Here is a 26,140-nt window from a genome sequence, read left to right as displayed (position 1 = left end):
TTAAGGGTCTATATATAGTGCTACTGGAGGTGCATGCACTGTCCATAATGATAAAACAAAACTTCCCAGTAAGATGCTCCTACCTTCTGGCCGTTCAGAATATACTACTGTGACCTTTGGCAGCCACTCTGCTGTTATTCCAGGAATACACAGGAGGCCTTGTACCCAAGGTGCCAGGAGAGCCAGCCATTGTTAGTCCGTGTGTTGAAAGGTCCAAGTCCGTGTCCACTCAATGGAGTCTCCGGGGTTCAGTGCAGTTGGTGCTGGCAGCAAGATGTTATTCTGGTGGCCGAACCTCAGCTTCAGTGATTCTTCCTTGGTTTGTACTTGCAGTTGTATAGGGGAGGCAGCCATATGTGTTAACATGTCTATGGGGCTCAGGGCTCCCTTTTGGGGTCTCTCATTCAAATGCCGTAGCAGAGTCCATAAGCAGACTGACCATCCCCGCAGACTTAGTCTGGATTTTAACAAGCCATTGTGCCTCTCTATCATGCCTGCTGCAGTAGGATTATATGGCACATGAAACTTCCATTTGATTCCCAGCTGTTGCACCCATTCTTGCAGTGTATGTCCAGTAAAATGGGTGCCCTGATCACTCTCAATTACCTGTGGTCGACCATAGGCAGCAAAGAGACGCTCCAGGCCTCTTTCGGTCTTCTGTTGGTCTGCACAATGGGTAGGAAAAGCAACCAGAAGTCCAGTAGCTGTGTCCACACACGTCATAGCACACTGATATCCTTCTGACACAAGTAGAGGCCCAATATAGTCTATCCGCCACCTGATGAGGGGCATAGGCCCCTTAGCTATTGTGCCATGTTGCTGTGGAACTCGGTGTAAGTCCCTTTTGGAGCAACAACACACTCCTGCCGGGCTCTACTAACTTCTTCAAAGGTCAAAGGCAAACCCCACCGATGGGCTACAGCCCACATTGTCTTTTGACCCGCATACAACAAATGCTGATGTAACCACTGGGCTACATCAGAGGCAGACTTTCCTTCTAACCAGTGTATCTGGGCCAATAATTCTCTGGACTATGGTTGGCATTTCTTATGCCTAGCTCTCATAACACCTGTTGGAGCTCAGCATAAGTCTGCCATCTAACAGGAAAGGATGGTAGATCACCCGGATTGGGCCACACAGCACGAAGTGCAGCCATAAGCTAATCGAGGAGGGAGTGACTCTCTGGGGTCTGATGTGCACTTTGTAATCACTGCCTCAAGGTGGGCTGCACTGTCAGGGAAGACAGCTTCCCCATCTCTGATCCCGACAGAACAATCCCATCCACCCCTAAGTCCCACAGATTCAGGAGCCAAGCTGATATTGACTTCGAGAGCTTCTGCCCAAACCAGGAGCCCAAATCCACCAGCTTAGCCTGAGTATAGGGGCGGCCCATAGAGTGCTCCACAACCTGGGGAGGGGGCTGCTCCTCTCTTTGGGGAACTTTCAGCTACTGGGTCTTTATTTTCTTTACAACCACTGGGCATGCTTTCAATACAGGAGGCGCCAGTGCCTCTGGCACCACCCCTTCCTCCTTCCCCAGCTCCTCCATTTCCAGGGCTAATGGCACCTTTCTCTCTCCTCCCCCGAGTGCCTCCTCTGCTACAACCTTTACCTTTTCTACTGGGCCTCGCAGCAATGCTGCCTCAGTCTTCAGAAGGTCTCTTAGCTTCACCTCAATGCTTCACAGCTGATGTTCTCGTGCCACTGCCACCTGTGCTTCCCTCAGGAGTTTGTCCTTTTCCTTGATGGCCTCTTCCTCCTTCAGAACACCTGGCAGTGCTGCCTTCCTGTTCTGAAAGGAATTTTTTACCTCTTCAATGGCACCTTGCTGCCGGTGTTCTCATGCTGCCTCCTCTCGCATCAATGTTATTTCTTTCTTCAGGGAATCCACAGAAGTTTGCAGCTTGCATTCTCATGCCACCATTCCTTGGGTCTCCTCTGTAGACCTTTTTAATACTGTGAGAAGCAGCCAACCCACAGTCCCCGCTGCCTCACGGGCACTCTGCTTTTCAAAAGACCAACTTACTATACCAAGGGCTACCCCTACAGCCTCAGGTGTCACCTCCACTTGCCTCCAGTCTTGGGGTGGGGCCCAGTCCTCTAGGAGGCAATTCACCTCAGACCACATACCCATTGGGGCATGATCCACTATCTCCCCATTCACAGGGTCAGCCCGCTGAAGCACCCCTCCCATAACGGCAGCCAGTCTCTTTCCTTGATCAGCAATAAATATTGCCGACTAAGCCAACTGTCTTGCCAATGGGTTTCAGCCCCAGGCAAGTTCACTATGGATTCAATGTGACCAAGAAATTGACAGCAAAATGTTCTTTGGGGTGAAAGGGTTTATTACCTGGCTTGTTCTCCCGGCAGTAGGTTGAGCCCAGAGCACTGGGCCAAGCTCTCTATGTAGTGCAATTATAGCTTATTGCCTAAATGTGTGGAAGCAGTAGCCTAGCAACAGGCCAGTTACATCATCAGTGGTTTAAGTTCAGCAAGGATCCTGGCCATAGGAACCCCAACTTCCTCACATATGTATAATATACCATGTATATGAAAATTTAAAACTTCATAATAAAAAACATAAATACACACAAAGAACTAGTTTAACAGACTATTTATCAGTATTTTTATGATCTCTACCACTGGCCTTGTTGAACTGAGACCTCAGGCCATATAACATTCCAAACCCTTTTCAGAGACTATTAGATGCTTTCAGCACCTTTTCCCCTAAGATACCTAGAACTAAACTTATACTAATAGATGATTCATTACTGTGGGTTTTGTAGGCTTTTTCCCTATCCTTCACATTTCAATTTCCTTGGGAAAGGAAAACCTAACAATTAATCTTTACCAAAGTAATTAACAATTTAGAGCAATGGTTCCCAATTGTGCCTGGGAAATTTTGCGTCCCAGGGGGCATTTTGCAATGCCTGGGGACATTTTTGGTTGTCATAATTAGAGAATGACAGGCATCTTATGGGCAGAGAATAGGAATGCTTCCAAACAACCTCCAATGCTCAAGAAGCCCCCACGCCAAAAACAAAATCACCCAGCCCGAAAATGTCTGTTATAGTACCAAGATGGAAAAACCTCAGTTCAGAGCAAAGCCCCTTGATTTTTTTCTGTCTTTTTGAATCTTTTCTTTAAATTATCCAACTAAAAGCACATCTTCCTGCAGTGTTATTTATGTGTGTCTGGGTAGTGGGATAGATATGAACACAGGTTAGAAGGCATCAAAAAGTGTCCCCTACTTCAAGTTCTAGAAGTGTTAGCCTGATTCCCTCCATTCTTTCTCCCACACCCACACCAGTCTTAAACTCCACAGACATTCTCTTAAAGCAGACACTTAATTTAGTAATACAGTGGAGAAGTCAGAGTTTGGAGGACATGGAATCAGATCACCTGGATTATGGTTTCAAAGAGTGCAAATATGGGTAACATTGTGAGGTACAAGGGACTGTCAGAGATTAGGGCAAAAGGAAATAGAACTACCAGCACTAAGAAACAGAACCGGAAAAGGTTTCATGTGGTGACAAAATGAAATGAGAAAGGCAGGACTGCTAAATCTCCTTTTCAAACACCTGACAAAACAACAGTCAGAGAGGCTAAGGGATTACTCTATAGCTGTAAAACCTGCTATTAACTTCAAAAGAGTTCTTACCAGTCAACACAGAGCAAAGGTTAACCAGTTCCCAGACCAACAATTCTGCTTTGGTCATTTCAGAAAGTTCAGTTCAGACTACCTTGGAAAGCAGTCCCATAGCGTGTGTACTGCTGAAGGTAAGTTTCTTCTTTTTACCAACCCAAAGGCTACTAAAAAATAAACTACTCTTATGTCCTCTGATTATTTCTCCTAAATTAGAACATAAATTTTTGGACCTAAAATTATGAGTGCCTTGAAAATTCAAAGGGGCTCCCAGTACTACCCTGTAACATACTGTATGTAGTTCTTACCTTCAGGCAGAAGATAAAAAAGTCGCCTGCCAAGCCACATTCTTGGCAGTAGAATAACAAGTCCCCAAGACACTCTAGCTGGCACTGCTCTGAGGACACTTTCTGGTATAGGGCTTCATCTTCATCTTCATCACTGCAAAGAGAGGTAAGATTTATCTTGGCAGTGTCACCGAAGATACCTTATTAATTTTTTGAAATCCTAATAAATTATTTTCTTACAGTAAATCATTAGAAAGATCTCAAAATTTATTTAAATTATTTTCCTGTCTCTCCATGCTGAAAAAGTTACTCTTAGAAGCTAGGATATCATGTCCTGCAGAGTCATTTGGTCAATGGGAAAAGATTCATGAAGAAATTGGCTTTTAAGACGGATGTTGATGTGGTGTGAGGGATCACAGGGAAAACAGTGTAGCACAGAGAAAGCAAATAGTGACTCTGTGGCATCTTACTACACTGATGGACAGTGACTGCACTGGGGTATGGGTGGGGACTCGATAATATGGGTAAATGTAGTAACCACATTGTTTTTTCATGTGAAACCTTCATAAGAGTGTATATCAATAATACTTTAAAAAAAGGATGCTGATGAATTACTATTATTACTTCAATAAATTGCAAAAGCAAGGGAGAATTAAAGTATAGTTGTATACAGATATGCTGGTTCCTGAGGAAGAATAGCCAAAGAAAAAGCTGCAAAGCAAAGCCAGATCAAAGAGGGCCTTGGATGCCATTCAAAGGAACTTGGACTTTTTCTCAACGAGCCCCTGAAGAGTTACGGGTAGTGTAAAAAGACCCACTCATTACAGGAGGAGATGCAGTCAGTCTCAGCTAATAAGAACCAATTAGCTAGATATGAAAATGCATAAAGGCTCAGAAAACTGAGTAGGCCCAATTTCCAACTAACAAAATATGGCTAACTTGTTGAAAACAGTGCTATGATTTCTGCAAAAAGTTTCAAGAAATTAATGAGGTACTAAAGCTTTGTTTTAATTCATATGATAAGTGGAAAAACAAGATACATTACTATACTACATCACATAAACAAATACAGAAGATGTACTAGAAGACAAAACTAAAAAAAAGTAAACAGTGAATAGGATACTGGCTGGGTTTCGTTTTCCTCTATGCATTTTTATATTATACAAAGAACACATGTTACTTTTGTGAGCAAAGAAGGCATAATTTTTTCAGACTAAACTGAGAAAAAAATGACACATGTTGTTCATCTCATTGAAAAGTACAATTATTAAAGTTAACTAGGAAGACCATCTCATTGGGCAGTATGTCCCAATTTGCCAGTTCACTACTAAACTGGCTTTCATACTCCTCTAGTAGAATGAACAACCTATAAACCAAGTTTAGGATTACTTCCTGTATTATCCCAGAATTTGCCAGAGTCCTTCAGATCAGTCATGTTATCTCTACCATATTTTATGTTAGAAGAAAAGCTGAAATGGATGTCATTTCTAAGCTTCTGTGAACCACCCTGTCAAAATGAAGTACAGTATTCAAATACTCTTTAAAAAAATGATATGGAGAGAGGGGCGGAAGATGGCGGCGTGAGTAGAGCAGCGGAAATCTCCTCCCAAAACAACATATATCTATGAAAATATAACAAAGACAACCCTTCCTAGAATAAAGACCAGAGGACACAGGACAATATCCAGACCACATCCACACCTGAGAGAACCCAGCGCCTCGCGAAGGGGGTAAGATACAAGCCCCGGCCCCGCGGGAGCCGAGCGCCCCTCCCCCCAGCTCCCGGCGGGAGAAGAGCAGGCAGAGCGGGAGGGAGACGGAGCCCAGGGCTGCCGAACACCCAGCCCCAGCCATCCGGGCCAGAGTGCAGGGCCCTGGATACTGGGAAAACAGGGCAGCAAGAACAGTGAGCAGGCACTGGAGGCTGGGCGACAGAGGACATAAGAAAAGCGCGCGACCATTTTTTTTTTTTTTTTGCTTTTTTGCTGCTTTGTTTTGGCGAGCGCTTTTTGGAAGTCTTAAAGGGACAGGGACACCAATATTAGGGAAACAGGGCAGAAAGACCGGTGAGCAGAGGCCTGAGGCTGGCACCGGAGAATAAAGAAAAACGAACGACCACCTTTTTTTTTTTAATTAAAAAAATTTTTTTTCTTGTTTTTTTTTGTGGTCGTTGTTTTGTTTTGGCGGGTGCTTTTTGGAAGTCTTAAAGGGGCAGGGCGGGACACTTAATCCAGAGGTAGGGAATCCGGGATCTCTGGGCAACCTAACCCCTGGGCTGCAGGGAGCAGGGAGGCCCCTTACGGAGATAAATAGCCTCCCAGCAGCTCCTGCTCCAACGCGACTCCACCATTTTGGAGTAGCTGCCCGAGCTAGTCCACGCCCACAGCAACAGCGGAGATTAACTCCATAGCAGCCGGGCAGGAAGCAGAAACCCTGTCTGCGCGCAGATGCGCAGCACAAGCCACTAGAGGCCGCTGTTCTCCCAGGAGAGGAGGGCCACAAACCAACAAGAAAGGAAGTCCTTCCAGCCGTCACTCGTCCCAGTTCTGCAGACTATTCCTATCACCATGAAAAGGCAAAGCTACAGGCAGACAAAGATCACAGAGACAACACCAGAGAAGGAGACAGACCTAACCAGTCTTCCTGACAAAGAATTCAAAATAAGAATCATAAACATGCTGACAGAGATGCAGAGAAACACGCAAGAAAAATGGGATGAAGTCCGGAAAGAGATCACAGATGCCAGAAAGGAGATCGCAGAAATGAAACAAACTCTGGAAGGGTTTATAAGCAGAATGGATAGAATGCAAGAGGCCATTGATGGAATTGAAATCAGAGAACAGGAACGCATAGAAGCTGACATAGAGAGAGACAAAAGGATCTCCAGGAATGAAACAATATTAAGAGAACTGTGTGACCAATCTAAAAGGAGCAATATCCATATTATAGGGGTCCCAGAAGAAGAAGAGAGAGGCAAAGAGATGGAAAGTATCTTAGAAGAAATAATTGCTGAAAACTTCCCCACACTGGGGGAGGAAGTAATCAAACAGACCACGGAAATACACAGAACCCCCAACAGAAAGGATCCAAGAAGGGCAACACCAAGACACATAATAATTAAAATGGCAAAGATCAAGGACAAGGAAAGAGTGTTAAAGGCAGCTAGAGAGAAAAAGGTCACCTATAAAGGGAAACCCATCAGGCTAACGTCAGATTTCTCAACAGAAACCCTACAGGCCAGAAGAGAATGGCATGATATATTTAATACAATGAAACAGAAGGGCCTTGAACCAAGGATACTGTATCCAGCACGACTATCATTCAAATATGACGGTGGGATTAAACAATTCCCAGACAAACAAAAGCTGAGGGAATTTGCTTTCCACAAACCACCTCTACAGGACATCTTACAGGGACTGCTCTAGATGGGAGCACTCCTAGAAAGAGCACAGCACAAAACACCCAACATATGAAGAATCGAGGAGGAGGAACAAGAAGGGAGAGAAGAAAAGAATCTCCAGACAGTGTATATAACAGCTCAATAAGCGAGCTAAGTTAGGCAGTAAGATACTAAAGAGGCTAACCTTGAACCTTTGGTAACCACGAATTTAAAGCCTGCAATGGCAATAAGTACATATCTTTCAATAGTCACCCTAAATGTTAATGGGTTGAATGCACCAATCAAAAGACACAGAGTAACAGAATGGATAAAAAAGCAAGACCCATCTATATGCTGCTTACAAGAAACTCACCTCAAACCCAAAGACATGTACAGACTAAAAGTCAAGGGATGGAAAAACATATTTCAAGCAAACAACAGTGAGAAGAAAGCAGGGGTTGCAGTACTAATATCAGACAAAACAGACTTCAAAACAAAGAAAGTAACAAGAGATAAAGAAGGACACTACATAATGATAAAGGGCTCAGTCAAACAAGAGGATATAACCATTCTAAATATATATGCACCCAACACAGGAGCACCAGCATATGTGAAACAAATACTAACAGAACTAAAGGGGGATATAGACTGCAATGCATTCATTCTAGGAGACTTCAACACACCACTCACCCCAAAGGATAGATCCACTGGACAGAAAATAAGTAAGGACACGGAAGCACTGAACAACACAGTAGAGCAGATGGACCTAATAGACATCTATAGAACTCTACATCCAAAAGCAGCGGGATATACATTCTTCTCAAGTTCACATGGAACATTCTCCAGAATAGACCACATACTAGGCCACAAAAAGAGCCTCAGAAAATTCCAAAAGATTGAAATCCTACCAACCAACTTTTCAGACCACAAAGGCATAAAACTAGAAATAAACTGTACAAAGAAAGCAAAGAGGCTCACGAACACATGGAGGCTTAACAACACGCTCCTAAATAATCAATGGATCAATGACCAAATCAAAATGGAGATCCAGCAATATATGGAAACAAATGACAACAACAACACTAAGCCCCAACTTCTGTGGGACACAGCAAAAGCAGTCTTAAGAGGAAAGTATATAGCAATCCAAGCATATTTAAAAAAGGAAGAGCAATCCCAAATGAATGGTCTAATGTCACAATTATCGAAATTGGAAAAAGAAGAACAGATGAGGCCTAAGGTCAGCAGAAGGAGGGACATAATAAAGATCAGAGAAGAAATAAATAAAATTGAGAAGAATAAAACAATAGCAAAAATCAATGAAACCAAGAGCTGGTTCTTCGAGAAAATAAACAAAATAGATAAGCCTCTAGCCAGACTTATTAAGAAGAAAAGAGAGTCAACACAAATCAACAGTATCAGAAACGAGAAAGGAAAAATCACGACGGACCCCACGGAAATGCAAAGAATTATTGGAGAATACTATGAAAACCTATATGCTAACAAGCTGGGAAACCTAGGAGAAATGGACAACTTCCTAGAAAAATATAACCTTCCAAGATTGACCCAGGAAGAAACAGAAAATCTAAACAGACTAATTACCAGCAACGAAATTGAAGAGGTAATCAAAAAACTACCAAAGAACAAAACCCCCGGGCCAGATGGATTTACCTCGGAATTTTATCAGACATACAGGGAAGACATAATACCCATTCTCCTTAAAGTTTTCCAAAAAATAGAGGAGGAGGGGATACTCCCAAACTCATTCTATGAAGCTAACATCACCCTAATACCAAAACCAGGCAAAGACCCCACCAAAAAAGAAAACTACAGACCAATATCCCTGATGAACGTAGATGCAAAAATACTCAACAAAATATTAGCAAACCGAATTCAAAAATACATCAAAAGGATCATACACCATGACCAAGTGGGATTCATTCCAGGGATGCAAGGATGGTACAACATTCGAAAGTCCATCAACATCATCCACCACATCAACAAAAAGAAAGACAAAAACCACATGATCATCTCCATAGATGCTGAAAAAGCATTTGACAAAGTTCAACATCCATTCATGTTAAAAACTCTCAGCAAAATGGGAATAGAGGGCAAGTACCTCAACATAATAAAGGCCATCTATGATAAACCCACAGCCAACATTATATTGAACAGCGAGAAGCTGAAAGCATTTCCTCTGAGATCGGGAACTAGACAGGGATGCCCACTCTCTCCACTGTTATTTAACATAGTACTGGAAGTCCTAGCCACGGCAATCAGACAAAATAAAGAAATACAAGGAATCCAGATTGGTAAAGAAGAAGTTAAACTGTCACTATTTGCAGATGACATGATACTGTACATAAAAAACCCTAAGGACTCCACCCCAAAACTACTAGAACTGATATCGGAATACAGCAAAGTTGCAGGATACAAAATCAACACACAGAAATCTGTGGCTTTCCTATATACTAACAATGAACCAACAGAGAGAGAAATCAGGAAAACAACTCCATTCACAATTGCATCAAAAAAAATAAAATACCTAGGAATAAACCTAACCAAAGAAGTGAAAGACTTATACTCTGAAAACTACAAGTCACTCTTAAGAGAAATTAAAGGGGACACTAACAGATGGAAACTCATCCCATGCTCGTGGCTAGGAAGAATTAATATCGTTAAAATGGCCATCCTGCCCAAAGCAATATACAGATTTGATGCAATCCCTATGAAACTACCAGCAACATTCTTCAATGAACTGGAACAAATAATTCAAAAATTCATATGGAAACACCAAAGACCCCGAATAGCCAAAGCAATCCTGAGAAAGAAGAATAAAGTAGGGGGGATCTCACTCCCCAACTTCAAGCTCTACTATAAAGCCATAGTAATCAAGACAATTTGGTACTGGTACAAGAACAGAGCCACAGACCAATGGAACAGACTAGAGAATCCAGACATTAACCCAGACATATATGGTCAATTAATATTTGATAAAGGAGCCATGGACATACAATGGCCAAATGACAGTCTCTTCAACAGGTGGTGCTGGCAAAACTGGACAGCTACATGTAGGAGAATGAAACTGGACCATTGTCTAACCCCATATACAAAAGTAAACTCAAAATGGATCAAAGACCTGAATGTAAGCCATGAAACCATTAAACTCTTGGAAGAAAACATAGGCGAAAACCTCTTAGACATAAACATGAGTGACCTCTTCTTGAACATATCTCCCCGGGCAAGGAAAACAACAGCAAAAATGAGTAAGTGGGACTATATTAAGCTGAAAAGCTTCTGTACAGCAAAAGACACCATCAATAGAACAAGAAGGATCCCTACAGTATGGGAGAATATATTTGAAAATGACACATCCGATAAAGGCTTGACGTCCAGAATATATAAGGAGCTCTCACGCCTCAACAAACAAAAAACAAATAACCCAATTAAAAAATGGGCAGAGGAACTGAACAGACAGTTCTCCAAAAAAGAAATACAGATGGCCAACAGACACATGAAAAGATGCTCCACATCGCTAATTATCAGAGAAATGCAAATTAAAACTACAATGAGGTATCACCTCACACCAGTAAGGATGGCTGCCATCCAAAAGACAAACAACAACAAATGTTGGCGAGGCTGTGGAGAAAGGGGAACCCTCCTACACTGCTGGTGGGAATGTAAACTTGTTCAACCATTGTGGAAAGCAGTATGGAGGTACATCAAAATGCTCAAAACAGACTTACCATTTGACCCAGGAATTCCACTCCTAGGAATTTACCCTAAGAATGCAGCAATCAAGTTTGAGAAAGACAGATGCACCCCTATGTTTATTGCAGCACTATTTACAATAGCCAAGAATTGGAAGCAACCTAAATGTCCATCAATAGATGAATGGATAAAGAAGATGTGGTACATATACACAATGGAATACTACTCAGCTATAAGAAAAGGGCAAATCCAATCATTTGCAGCAACATGGATGGAGCTGGAGGGTATTATGCTCAGTGAAACAAGCCAAGCGGAGAAAGAGAAATACCAAATGATTTCACTTATCTGTGGAATATAAGAACAAAGGAAAAACTGAAGGAACAAAACAGCAGCAGAATCACAGAACTCAAGAATGGACTAACAGGTACCAAAGGGAAAGGGACTGGGGAGGATGGGTGGGTAGGGAGGGATAAGGGGGGGAGAAGTAGGGGGGTATTAAGATTAACATGCATGGGGGGGTAGGAGAAAAGGGAGGGCTGTACAACACAGAGAAGGCAAGTAGTGATTCTACAACATTTTGCTATGCTGATGGACAGTGACTGTAAAGGGATTTTATAGGGGAGACCTGGTATAGGGGAGAGCCTAGTAAACATAATATTCGTCATGTAAGTGTAGATTAGTGATAGCAAAAAAAAAAAAAAAAAAAAGGGCAGTTCCTGTGTGGTAACCTCCAACGAGTTCTACACAAGGGTATAAAGGGCATATAAAAGTGTAGGCAAAGGGTCTGTTTGTGTTTATACAGAGGATCAAAGCCTAATTGTGCTACCCCGAAAATGAACTAAGATACGATATGAAAAAGAACTTCCAACATCTGCACTCTCTGGAAGACTCATGCCAGAAGATGATCATCAAAAAACCCCAACAAAGATCCACGCACTGCTACAGCTGTAGATGCACTCATCCCACCAGTTCCTGGACCTGCCATGGGAATGAGGAAGGAGATATCGAAGCTGGCCTGTGCATACAGTAAAACAACAAAATTGGACTGGATCTATACTGTTGGAACTCAACCAAGAATTTGGAGAAGTGCAAATTGTAGCGCTCCAAAGTCTTACAACTACAAACTATTTATTGTTAAAAGAACATATGGCATGTGAACAGTCCCCAGGAATGGGTTGTTTTAATTTGTCTGATTTCTCTCAGACTGTTCAAGTTCATTTGGACAATATCCACCATATCATAGATAAGTTTTCACAAATGCCTAAGGTGCCTAACTGGTTTTCTTGGTTTCACTGCAGATGGCTGGTAATTACAGATATGCTTTGGTTATGTAACTATACTCCTATTATGTTAATGTGTGTGTGCAATTTAAGTAGTAGCTTAAAACCTATACATGCTGAAGTTACTCTACAAGAAGATATATCAAAGAAATAATCAATCTTCCCATGTTTTCTTCCGCCTGCTACTTCTATAGCTTTTCTTCTTCCTTCCTAATTACAACCCTTAAATAGAATTCGTGCCTCATATCAAATTTACCGAGTATCATAATTCTTCCAAGTGGTAAAGATACCTCAAGACAAATGCTGGGCATAGAAGCCACAGGGCATAAATATGCAAAGAAGTAAAAAGCTAACTTTTTCAAACAATAAGGCTTCTCTCTCACTTACCAACTTCACATTTCCCTGTATGGCCCCGGAAGATGACTGGTTAGCCAGAGACGGGTAAGATTCCTCAAGGGAGGAACAACCTAAGACAGGCACAGTCGCAGGGGGGCCATCAGGTGAGAAATTGGGGATCAACAGAGGTGAGGCTTAGAACCTCACCCCCCCTGTTCTGAGAGAAATCTTCTGCATACGTGGATGTTTTATTGCCCTGGTCTAGCTTGGATTAACACATAGTCTACAGGCACACACCTGATCATCTACATGTGCTCTCTTACAACACTAAACTATGTTTTCTACCTTTATCTTGTATCTACCTACCACTTCAGCATTTTATTAAAAATAATAATAATAAAGAGAGAAATGTGGTATCCACATATAAATCAAGTATAAAAACCAAATGAGTATTCATATTTGAACTGACTGTTTAGAGTTCATAATGCATGAGCAAAACCGAAAGTTTCTGTGATGACTGCCCTTGTACTGTTCACTATGTAACTTATTCATTATGTAAGAATTTGTTCTACATGTAAAAACTTGTTTGTTATGCCTCAGAAGATTGGAGACTGACAAAAATTAGGCTTAGGGTGGAATAATGATTGTGCATTGAGCATTGACTCCCCTATACATAATTTTATTGTCGTTAACAACCATTTGATCAATAAATATGAGAGATGCCCTCACAAAAAAAAAAAAAAAAAAAAAAAAAAAGGACAGACTTCCAATGGTAAAATAAATTAGTAACCGGGATGTAAGGTATAGCATAAGGAATATAGTCAAGATATTGTAACAGCCTGGTAGGGTGATAGCTGGAACCTAGAATTATGTATATAAATGTTCTACCACTGTGTTGTACACTTGAAACTCATGTAATGTAATACTGTGTGTCAACTACCCTTCAATAAAAAATAATAATAAAAAATAAATAAAAATAAAAAAAAAAAAAAAAAAAAAATGATATGACAACAATTACTTTAAGAAGCACTATTTTATTCATTCTTAAGATTTCAATGAGAGTCAATTCTAAATAGTATTATTTAGTTCCAGAAAAATAAAATTTCTGTATCCAAAGATCATGAAATCTAATCTGCTCTTTTAAAATTTCTTTAAACAAACTTCTTATTGATAATTAGTGCTGCTGGGTAGGATGGTACAGTGAAAGGTAAGTGGTGATCCTGACCCTCAAAAGGTAGGCCTTTCAAGGACAACCAGCAGGATCTTTAGAACACATGACAAAATTACAAACACACACATTTCTCTAGTATAGGGAGTGTCAACATTTTGGAGATATGAGTGTTTTAAGTAACTAAAGAAGGCTATGAAACCTACTTTCAGTAAAAACAATCCATGTTTGCATATAAAAAACCAAGGGGAGGAGTGGGGAGGGAGGGCAGAGGGAGCCCTGAGAACTGGTCCCGGCACTGCCATCAACTTAGTGTGCCATGAGGACATTCGTTGCCCACCAGACACATCCAACAGCCCCACCTGTCTGAGAACCCTAAGGTGACAATAAAGCCTTTATGCTCAAAAAAAAAAATCAAGGGGATCATGGAGCCCTAGAAGTTCGTGTAGAGACCCCAGGTTAAGGACCTATTGCTTCTGCAGTGGATGGAGATTCACTCAAACACATTCTCCCTCCCATGAAGAGAACCTATAATTTCAGTAAAAATTATTGATTCTGGAATATGTGCACTGAGGAGTCCACTAAAGACTTGTTAGCATGGCAGTAAGTTTTAACTGCTGATAAGTTAAATATCATGAAGTTATACAGTCAACTAAATTGGCCCTAGGTTAAACTATTCCAAAGTGTCTTTTAAATAAACATGTAGAAAAACAATAAACTCTTTCAGTTCAAGGGCATAATTATAACTACAAAACCTACTAATGCTTAACAACTCTCAGTAAACTAGTGGCTTGAGCTTGTACAGATAATTCTTTCTGCAACCAATGTTTTTTCTATTTTCTTCAAGTTCATCATATTGAAAGTGTTTTAAAACCTCAAGTTAACCATGAATAAAAAATTAAACACTTTAACAAACAGCAGCACTTTGAATATAAAATGAACTCTGAGTAGGTGCCACCAGTAAAATACTGTATGGACTACATGATCAACAGGAATTTATATTAATAATATCTCCACACATCACCCAGAAAATGGAAACAATGCAAAATACACTTGTGAGATGTTGGAGAAATAAATTATCCATTCCACTAACATTTATTAAGCACCTGCTAATCAATCCCTAGGAGAAACAAACCCCCACCATAAAATTACCATGAAAGATAGCTATGAGACAATTTCCCTTGGGAATAAATAAGTCTTTGAACACACATACACCATTTGGAGACTCTAAAAGAGAACTGGAGTGTTACAGTGTTGAAGATGAACATGTCTGCCCTTTACTCTCATTCACTGGCAAACACATCATTAAATAAGTGGGCTTGTTGTGTTTCAAGGCTGCAAGACACCAGCACATTGCACCTACCATTAGCTGGCATCTGGGAAAAACCTGGAGGATTATTTAAGACTCACATTTCATTTAGAGATTATAAATAGCAGCACCTCTGCGGCTTCAGTTTCCGGTTCCCTTTCTATCAGCACCTCTTAGTGGACGAGAAGCAGAATGGCCTTTTGGGTACAATAAAATCTTAAGAGAGACAGTAATGAATGGATGAACTCACCAAATGGCCTCCTTGATGGTAATCATAATGCCACCCTGAGCGGCAGCTCTAAACTGACACAGAGAATGGAGAGAGGACACAGATTTGTTCAACCCTGCAAATCCTTCCAGGCTGGCAATTGCCTTTTTCCTCTCCAGCTTCTCTAGAATCCATAATAAGATCTCTTGGCAAAGTGACCTGGCAGAAAAAGCAGTTATAAAAGAGCTTGTCATCTTACTCTATACATCTCACAAGCTAACATAAAAAAAGAAAAAGAGACTGTCAGGTCCCACTGCAACCTAAGTGCTGTTTCAATCACCTAGTACCACAGAAGTGCAGGAGTGGAAAGAATGCTTCTTGTGAATTTCAGAATGCAAATATCGTGAAATTCAATGAGTGATTGACTAATCTCTGGCTCTAGAAGCAATCCTGATATGATACATGAGCCCCACATGATTTTTTTTTGTAATTCCTAGTATATTATACTGCCATTGGATCAGGCATTGTTACAGTTTACACTGATAAAACCATCTGCTATCAATGGGACCGATAGCTGGTGACCAAGAAACAGCACACCAACAGATTCTTGCTGATTCCTCATGCCCATTTATGTATGCCAGTCCACTAGGGGAGGAATGGAATGAATGGTTGCTTCTTCCTTCTCAGGCTCTGATGAGGACATGATAGTGTTGTGAGGATTTGGGTCTCAAAACTAAGACAGGGGTTATTATATCGACAGTCCTTTAGAGCCAAATTTATATATTTATAACCTCCATCTTCCACGGCATTCTCTTGTCACTGCCCTTGTGGCTGTGGGCTACAGTAACGTGATGACTGAAAGTCAGAGTCAAACAGTCTATGAACTTGAATAATATACCAGCCAGCCTGAGTACCTTCCTTTGCTACTTAAGGATGATGATAGCTATCATTTACGGAGCTTACCATTTGCCACGGACAGTGCTAAACACTTCAATGCATGGTTAGTCCTCCTAATAATCCTAGGGGTAAAATACCGCTTTGTATATAAGATGACATGTGGGGGATTTCCAAACACCAAAAGTTAGAATTCTGTAGGACTTCACAAAGAATATAAACTCTTATAAAGAAAAAACAACATAAGTAGCTGTGAAAATAGAGGTGATACAAAGTGAATTCTACTTAAATTCCAATGTAAAAGATTATTTTCTGGAGGACTTAAAAAATCCCTTTATTCTGAACAATACTGTGCAGTACTCAAGACCAACTCCAAATCTGAATTACAGAGTGCCCCATTCAGAACCAGATCTCCCCAGCTTGATTCCCCACAAGGTAGTTATGATCCATCCTCTATTTTCTCATTCTGAGACATGTAATTCCATGTTTCTCACTGATCAAATAGAGGCATGTTCTTGAATGGAAACAAGGATTTCATCTCTGATATTTTGTTGGAGAGAGGCTGAGGAAAGCCTTTCTAAAAACTGCACCAATTCCCTGCAATCTGTAAAGCTCTCTTTCTTTTCAGATGAGCAGCATAAGATTTCCAAATGTTTTCCTGACTTGGAAAGCAAAAAACAATTACAAAGTGACATAAATTGTATGTTCCAAATGAGAACACGAACAACACACAAAGAAAGAATTCACTATTTATAAACAAGTAAGGTTATCTAGGCTCTTTACCTTATGTGAGACACACTCTGCTTGGTGAAACAGTAGAGCGAAAAGAGCACCCGCAGAACAGGAAGCAGGGAATCCACCAAAACTGGTGAAGGGTCATTCCCGACCACGTACACCTGGAGAAAAGGAAACAGTGAGAGGGAACGCGAAGGCAGGGCCAGAGGAATGGGAACCAAACACCATACACTTATTAGCAGGGCTCAGAGCCTTGTTAAGCAACCTGCTAGTCCTAAAGTGAACAACTGAGCTCTAAGGCTAAGGAAACCATGTGAGATTGGCAGACGGGCTGAAACACAGGGAGACTGAACTGGAACACTGCCCTTTCATGTGTACAGCTTTCAAAACTGCTGAGTGAAATGGGGCAGTAAATTCATTTTTAGACCCCTTCCTTTCCTACTTTTAACTACCTCTGAGTCTCCCAATCTGCCTTTATTCATCTATACAGTATCTCTTACTGCTGAATGCCCTGTTCTCAGGAACTAACCAGCAATTAACACCAAATGGAAAAACTTAAAACTAGATTTGAGAAAAAAAAAATCTGAAACAGCTTGCTCTAGATTTGTCACTCTTAAGATTTAACTGCCACATGAGCAAGTCTTATTCTCTCCAATTTGATAAATGTTGAAAGAACTTATGCTGTGCACCTTGATCTGTGCTGGCTCTACAGGGCTAAGTGTGTGAGGATGCTGATTTCTGTTCACAATAATTATGTTACATATTTTAGTTGCACCTTTCAAGAAGACTGGCACAAATGCATTCAACAAACTTTATTTGAATATCCACTGGGATCAAAGCACTATCCTAGGCATTGCAGTGACTATGAGTAAGAATTGTTATCTCTCAATTGCTTGTGATGTAGCAAGGAGAATAAAACAAGTAAACCAATTACAATAATAATTCAAGGCAGATAATTTAAAGTATTAAGAAGTGAAAAATACTACTCAAAACTACAATTAAACACAATAGGGTTTCAAATTGTAATTCTGTTATAATAAATTTTTTAAAACCTGATAGTGCAGACAGTTTAAATGATGATAAAAGGAAAAAGATGAGGAACTGACGATTATACTCTCAGCATGTGTTCCAGGAACTGTGCTAGGATTTTTATCTTCCAGGGACTATGTTATTAGATTCATTAAAGGAGTTAGCTCATTAAAATTATAACAATCTCACAAAATAGGTTTTAGCAGCCCTATTTGTGGAGGAAAGGGAAGCTCGAAGAGGTCCTTATTTACAGAAAGAGTATCAAGGTAGGAATCAGTGCTGTTCATGGGAAACTCAAAGGTCACTGAGGCACAAGCTGGAAAAATTGCTGTACTTTTCCAGAGAATCCTGTCTCTTTAAATCAACCGTAATTTTTCATACTACTTAAGCCTCCCAACCCCTCTGTGGAGCCTGATAACCAGGGAACCGGCTTCCTGTGCATGATCTAATCTCCATAAGCCCAACTAAATGAAGTGCCTTGTATGGCAGTGTTCAGAAGTAATATGCAGGCCTAATTATGATATCACCAATTACAGGAGGTAAAAAAAAAGACTCCCCCAGATAACATAAGGGCCTATTGTTTGGCTCTGGATTCTGTGTTCCCAGAGGTAATCCCTGTGGAGCCATCCTTCCTAAGCAGCATCTTTTGTGCAAAAAAAAACAAAAAACAAATGGCACAAAATATCCATTATTACTGGCTTGACTGGGCCAAAGCACCTCCAGCTTCAACATGAACTCAATCAAGCAAATTTCTCAGGGGTCTATGTTACTGTTGATAAATTCCTCCAATTTTGAAGTTTTCTTCCTATGCTTTTCTGTATTTTCTTACAAAGAAAAGTACTACTTTTATATTTAGAAAAACTGTATAGCAATGTATACATGTATGTTATTTATTTTTATATAATGGTTCAGCAAGTATTTATTGAATGTGAGTTATGTGCTAGACATACAGTGGTGCACAAGTTATCTGCCTCAAAGGAGCTTATTACATTCTAGTGGTGGGGGCAGCAAATAAACAATAACTATATAATAATGACAGGTGCAATGAAGAAAAACAGGTTAAGGAGACAGAGCGTGATGAGGGGACGAGCATATGGAAAGAGAGAAATAAAGAATAACTCCTATCAATTCATCAAATAATAATCCATTTAATTCACAGATAGGAATACTGATTTGAGATTTTTTTTTTTCTCAAAGGAGAAAGATTTAGAAACAAAGTCCCCTTTGGCTCAGTCTGATCAATGAGTTTTCTCTGTGATATCTCAAAGAACTTGAATGGCCTCTGCTTGACACATACAGGATTTTGCCTCCCTTACAGTATTAATATGAACCCCTCCTTGTTACAAATCTATCACCCTTTAAACTTCCTTAATGAATGTACATCTATTTTTTCAAAGTTTTTGGATGGGCCTCGTAAAAACGAAAAAACGATCATCAAAACCATTTTGTTTGCCCACCTTACAGGTTGTTCTGTATCCTGATTGAATTTTATAGATGAAAGACAGGCAGTGGTACTTGCTAAACTGGCCCAGCTCAAGTTCTGCCTCTTCCATAGGCCTGCTAGATATTTGTCTGTTCAACTGTTCATTCATTCATTCACTAACTCAAATATTTATGAAGCACCTAATCACAATTAATGATTTTTCTCCTCTAAATTCCAATAGTATTTTAGACTTTGTAGTATATAAAGTCCATGACTCTATAGTTATCTCTCCTCTTCAATTAGCCTGGCAGGCAAAAGTCAAATTTCCTATTTCAACATCTATCAGAGTAGATGACATCTGCATTACCTGAATTTTTGGTCATAAGAAGTTTAAATACAGTAATATCAATTCAAAGGAACCACACTGTTACTGCTTTTATAAAGCAAACAGTATCTGCCATTTATTGCATATCTACTCAAGAATTAACCAGGTTATTCAGCTCAACATTTAACGTACAATCAATCCTCACCAGAGTCCTACAGGTTAAGCATTTTTATTTCCATTCTAAAAATGTGGGTAATTGAGGCTCAGAGAAGCAAAGTTAGTTGAGCACAGGTACTCTGTTAGTAAATGGCAGGACCAGGATGAACCCACATCTGTCTGACATGAAATCCATGCACAATCCAGAGATAAGTGGTTGCTGGAGGTTTGGGGGAAGGAGAAATGGGAAATGGCTGCTTAATGGGTATGGCATGTTCACTCGGGGTGATGAAAAAGTTCTGGAACTAGACAGTGCTGATGGCTGTGCAACACTGTGAATGGACTGACTACCACTGAATTGTACATTTTAAAATGAATAAAATGGTGTATTTTATGATATGTGAATTTTACCACCATTTAAAAGAGCATAAGGCATGTACTCTGGCCTCCCAATACTCACCTCCCCTTGTGCACAGTGACAGTTTCACTGTTGCCATCCCTAACCCATACCAAGTCTATTCCAGCTACTCCCCTCAGAATCAGAAGGTCTCCGCTTTGTCAGGCTATTAATAACCCTAGTCCTGCAACCTCTGCAAAGTAGGACATGAGTTCCTGAGTGGCCCCACGGACAGCAGCTTCTGTACTGCCTCCTCTTCCTCCTACTGAGTCTCATACAGCCCCTTCTACCAGGTCTTCCCATAGGTCTCCAGGGCCATATGGTGGCAAGCCCTGGTCCAAGGACAGCCATCTCATTCTAATCTCTTGCCAAGCACTGACCTCATATGCAGGTTGACAATTTGGTCTGCACCTGACATCCAACATCACCCTCTGTTTACACTCCCAAAGTGGAATCTGGTCACTTCCCCCTTATGTGAGTCCCCAGATCACTGACTTCTACCTGGAGTTCAGCAGCCCATAAAGGGATACAGGAGGCTGCACTGACTCAGCCAAAGCTGCACTGGGATCTTCTTTATTTAATTGAAATGCAGCTGATATACAATACTATGCTGATTTCAAGTTTATAACATAGTGATTTGACAGTTACCTACATTACTAACTGCTCACCCCCATGCACTGTGATCTCTGGTGCCAGCAGATAATGACCAAATGCCCTAGAAAGCCCAGTCTTTCCAATGATGTCATACTACCCACAACAGAAACTGTTGAGGCCAGTTCCTTCCAGTCGCCTCCAATCTAGGCTGGTGACAGTACTGACTGAGGAAGCAGTGAAGGCACAACAGCTGCTCCTGGCCCACTGGAGGAGGGTCCTAGTCCCCACCTCTGTGCTCTAGCATTGGGGTGTTGTGTAATGTCCTCGAACTGTGTTTATGTGTAGTCTCTTTGTAGTTGGAGGTGTTTCCTGCTCATCTGGAGGCAAAGTGAGGTGGGAATTCAAGTTCTGAAACATAATCCTGTACTTCACATATTGTTTCTAGTGGTAAAAACATTCCATTATCATTTGGAAGTTTCCTTTTTTTGCCAGCATAACTATTAGGTATGTTTCACATAGACTGTAAATACGTCCACTGACCAGTTGTAAGACTTAACACAAATCAACTGACTTCCCTGAGTTTCAGTTTCCAAAATAAGAGGTTGGGTCAGTCAAGCCTTAAGGACTCTCTGGTAACTAATCTACCATTCTCTGACTTGACTGCAAGTTTGCTCATTTTCTTCTACACCATTCTGGTTCCTCAGCCATTAAGAGGTAAGACTAGCTAAAAAAAAAAAAAAGAAATTCTCCTCATCCAAAAAGTGTTGAACACTGAATCTTCAACTTGACTAAGATGTCACAGATTTCAAACCCTTCCCCACATGCTTTTTGTTCTTCTACCAATTATTTAGTTAGTATTTAAAGATGAAATCCTGTTTAATTACTTCATGTATCTGCTCAAGTAGGGATCACCAAACAATATACCAAGGGCTAAAAAAGCTGAAGCAAGGAAGGTAAAGACAGACTCTCAAGGTAACATTTCAATGCTTTGGTGTGAAAAAAGCCTCTCTGAGAGTAAGTCAAATGGTGCTTTGAAGAAAAGTTGAACTTCTATATCTACATGTGGCTTTTCCAAAATAAATAAATAGGACAGAGCTGAGTATAAAATAAGAGGCCAGTATGGATCTGTGAAAACCATAACAGCTCAGAACAGATTAGATGAAGAAACAGGTACCAATGACTCCACTAGAGGCCTACGGAGTTCCTCATTCTTTCTGAGGATTTCCATGTAATTTTCTGAATAAATCTCGGCCTCCTATCACAGATCCAGCCATGAGAAGAGGCATCTGTGGTTAAGGCTTACAAACTGTCATTTAAACTTAGATAACTGTTCTAACAAGTAATAGAGGCATGTTTCTGGGTACTCTTAACTAGATAGAAATCACACGCTACTGTAACTTGGCTTGCTTAACTGGGAGCCCCTTGAAGGCAAAGACTGGCTCTTAATCATTTCTATATTTGTAAATATATACAGTATCTAGCGTTCAGTAAGTTCTTGGTAAATTTTTTTGAAACTGATTAACTGAATCAAAAAATGAATCAAAGGACAAAGTAGATTGACTGCTGTTTATTTTTTCAAATGCTCTATTTTTGTGGGGAAGTTACAATGCCCTCTGTTATTTTCATTTTTTTTTTTAAGATGTAGCTAGAAGATTAAATAAGATGGCAGTGTGAGAAGTGAGGCAGAAACCTCCTCCCAAAACCACATATAACACGAAAATACAGCAAATATAACTAATCCTGAAAAAGCAACCAGAAAGAAGACTGCAACAGATGGCCTACATCTGGGGAAAAGAGAGGACCTCGTGGAAAAGGGTAAAGTAGTAAACACGCAAGCCGGTGGGACCCAAGCCCTCCCCCTACCCCAGCTCACCGGTGGGAGGAAGAGAAACAGAGCAGGGAGGGAGTAGAAGCCCAGGACTGCTAAATATCCAGACCTGGAGATCTACTCCCGGAGCACAAATCCAAATTACATGGTACTCTGGAGATTAGTGGGGTGGGGTTGGAAAGCACAGACAGGCAAATACTCGAAAAGATTGAGATTCCAGCACCTCTCTTCAATGTCTGGAGGGCTGAATTTCTCTGGAAGGACTGACTAGAAATTGAAATAAAAAAGGAAAGGAAAAACTCAGTCAAAATGGTCAAAAGTATTATATATATTTATTTATATATATATATATATATATATATAAAAGTATACTTTTATATATACATATAAAAGTATACTTTATATTATGTATTATATATAAAAGTATTATATATACTTTTATATATATATACCTAATATATATACCTGTATATACTATAAACACCTGTTTCTGTTTCAAAGCAAAACAAAAGAGAAAGCAGTCCTCAAGTGCTCTATTTCTCATTCTGAAGACTTCCATTATATTGTTAAGCACATTCCTTAGAGACCACTGTAAAGTCCAAAGAACACCAGGAGTGAGGAATCAGGGAACTTTGGGAGTAAATTTTGTTTCTGCCACCTATGTGGCTGCCCCAAATCATGTTTTAAGTGAGTAAGCATGGAAAAAACATTTAAACCTCTTAGGTTTCAGTTTCTTCATTTATAACATAAGCAGTAAGCTTTGGCATAAGGACCAATTAAGAAAATACATGTTAAAATATTCTGTAAAATATCCTTGTGCAAATGTTAAATTTAGTCCTAAATATTTTACTCTTGTTGATGCTATTGCTAATGGAACTGTCTTCTTAATTTATAGCCTTATCTTTCACAGAGCTGTACATGTGTGGAAATACAAACATGATGACCCTATTCAGAATAGAACTGACTGAATCTGAACACTGAAATTCAGTACAGGTTGTAACTTGATTTTACCATTAAAGATTAAGCTAATCAAATGTTGCCTCCTAAAATATCACAGTGATCCTTTTGCTAGTAATTTTCCAGAGCGTCTCATGCACTTACTGAGTTCAATTAAGACTTGTGAGGAGCAAAAGGGTAAGGTTAGTTACTCAATATACTATTTTGCACTGTGAGTGCTTTCAGAAGATATTATATAAAATAATCTTTTTCAAAAGATTTGAAAGAGTCTCCCTGAACCAAAAAGAGAAACTGGCAGTTTTCTGAGCACCATTATGAGCTAAAGTATGCAGTGAACCTACAAAAGGTACCTTATTTCATCCCCATAACTCAAGTGTTAAATTTAAGTTGCCTCAAATGGTACAGATAATCCACCCTGGAGCCAGATTCCAACATAGGTCTGTTTGACTCAAAAAGCCAGATGCTTTTCACTGCATTATACAACAGAATCTGAACCACAGCATTTACAAAATACAACACTTTCATCTCCCATAGCTTTGAAAGATACTTCTTTTGGTCCTTTGCATGTTATTTGAGGTCACAGGTCAATTAGAGATGGTAACATCATCCTGCCTTAGGGAGGAGCTACAGGTTAACCCTTTACTATAAAGCCCTTTGTACTTCTTTAATTAATACCATGTGCAAATTAATACCATATTGTCTTTTCTAAACATAGAGAGAGAGAGAGAAAGATTGGTCCCTGGACCAGCTCTGGCACTCACTCGTATGATGTGGACAAGTCACTTCCCAATCTTTTGAACTTTGTTCCCTTTACTATAAAAGGAGGGATTAATTTGCTAAAACCCAAAGAATGTACCACACCAAGAGTGAACTCTAATGTAAACTATGGACTGTGGACAATATTGATGTGTCAGTGTAGGTTCTTCGACTGTAACAAACATCCCACTCCGATGTGAGATGCTGATAGTGGGAGAGGCTGTGCACGTACGGGGGCAGAAGATAGATGGGCACTCTCTGTACTTTCTGCTCGATTTTTGTGGGAACCTAAAACTGTTTTTAAAAACCAAGTCTATTAAAAAAAGAGAGCTAAATTAAATTGTTTCTAAAGATCCTTCCAGCCCGAAGATTCTATTATCTCAATTTATTCTACAAAAATAATTAAAAATTCAGAAAGAGGAGTCAACTTGGCCAATCTGACAGGGAAACTTTAATTAGAAATTAATTAAGATGAGATGGGGGAAAAAAACTTGGATAATTAAAGTTAAGATTCCTTGAATCTGGAAATGGAAAGATAAAATGGAAATGAGAATGCAGAAAATAAACTAATTAGGTTCCTTTTAGCCTTCCCTACCCTAAGATTTCTTTTGCTTTTAGAAAGTCTCAGCAAGTATTGTGAGGAATACTAAAAAACATCCCCCTATCCAGTATCAGATTCTAGTCAGTTCTCTAAGAGCAAGAAAACGTCCAAATCAGAAAAAATTGGAATTCTCTTACCCTACCCTATCCAGAGCCAATCTCTATTCAATCTAGACCTCTTTTTTCCTCTCTAGGCAAAGAAAAGTCATTTATCCTTCATACCACGGAGGACTAAAGAATTTACACATTCTAGGGATTAGATCCCAGATATTTAGAGTTAGGAGGCAGATCAGGAAGCCATTGGACTAAAATTATTTGAGTTACATGACCCCTTGTTTGGCTTAGATAGATTTATCAGATGTAAGGTATACACATAGAAATGATGAGAATTATTTATGCAGATGCAGTACAAGTGGCTATGCCAAATTTTCGATTCAATTTGACTAGCATCTATATACACACCTGTATTGCTGAGAACTTTCCACCTGGCCCCCCAGAGCCATACTGTTTTACTCCCTGCTGTATGTGAAAGATCCACATGTAAAAAGGTCTTTCCTTACAATTGTTCCTGCCACAAAATTTTCAGAGAGCTGAGGGTTCATTTACTTAAAACCAATTTTTAAAATATTTTACTTCTTTCATAAGGAAGTATTTTTTAAATGGATTATATGCAATCCTTGTCTTCTTAAATAAAATATACTGGTTGTATCATACCAGACCAAATATACTCTGCTTTTCAAACTATTATGCCTTTTGGGGGACTTTTCTTGTCTCCTTTCTTGCTTCTCTGCCTTCTCTTATCACTATGCCTTAGTCAGCCTACCTGACTTCTAATTTGTTACTTCTAATTCTGCTATATCTTAAAAATCAAATAACCAGTCCAACCAGGATTGTGCATAAAGGAAGAGGAAACTAGCTCTGAGGAACCAAGGGGCTCTGCGGTTACATGTTGAGATGTCAGCCAGGTGGGTGCTGTCACAATACAGGTGATATTGGAAATGTCAAGTGAGACACCAAGATAAAATTAACTTAAAACTCCCAAATAAAATACCAGACTAAGTTGAGAACAGGACTACAAAAGCTTCCTATTCAGAAAGAGGGTAAAGAAGGATCTAAAGTGTGGAT

General features: G+C 40.0%; 1 protein-coding gene and 1 long non-coding RNA gene across 8 annotated transcripts in view; one reads left to right on the top strand and one right to left on the bottom strand.

Annotated features, from left to right (window-relative positions):
• TANGO6 (transport and golgi organization 6 homolog) overlaps positions 1-26,140 on the bottom strand; it is a 233,101-nt gene that overhangs the window by 172,966 nt on the left and 33,995 nt on the right. For all 7 annotated transcript variants that reach the window (XR_005027224.2, XR_008994011.1, XR_008994010.1 and 4 more), the window contains exons 8-10: positions 16,999-17,111; positions 15,364-15,540; positions 3,955-4,087 (exon numbers count right to left, since the gene is read on the bottom strand). Coding sequence is in view for 3 of the 7 variants with exons in the window: in XM_057492814.1 (XP_057348797.1) it covers positions 3,955-4,087; positions 15,364-15,540; positions 16,999-17,111 (423 nt within the window). In the remaining 4 variants the exon portion in view is untranslated. The remainder of the gene's footprint in view (positions 1-3,954; positions 4,088-15,363; positions 15,541-16,998; positions 17,112-26,140) is intronic.
• On the top strand, positions 3,991-24,737 carry LOC130680947 (uncharacterized). Its single transcript, XR_008994012.1, has 3 exons — positions 3,991-4,099; positions 22,514-22,689; positions 23,613-24,737. It is a non-coding gene; the product is annotated as an uncharacterized LOC130680947 (long non-coding RNA).

This window comes from Manis pentadactyla, chromosome 15 (assembly GCF_030020395.1).
Source record: "Manis pentadactyla isolate mManPen7 chromosome 15, mManPen7.hap1, whole genome shotgun sequence".
Taxonomy (NCBI): Eukaryota; Metazoa; Chordata; class Mammalia; order Pholidota; family Manidae; genus Manis; species Manis pentadactyla.
Note: the sequence above shows the minus strand (reverse complement) of the source record. Positions and strands in the feature narration are given on the sequence as shown.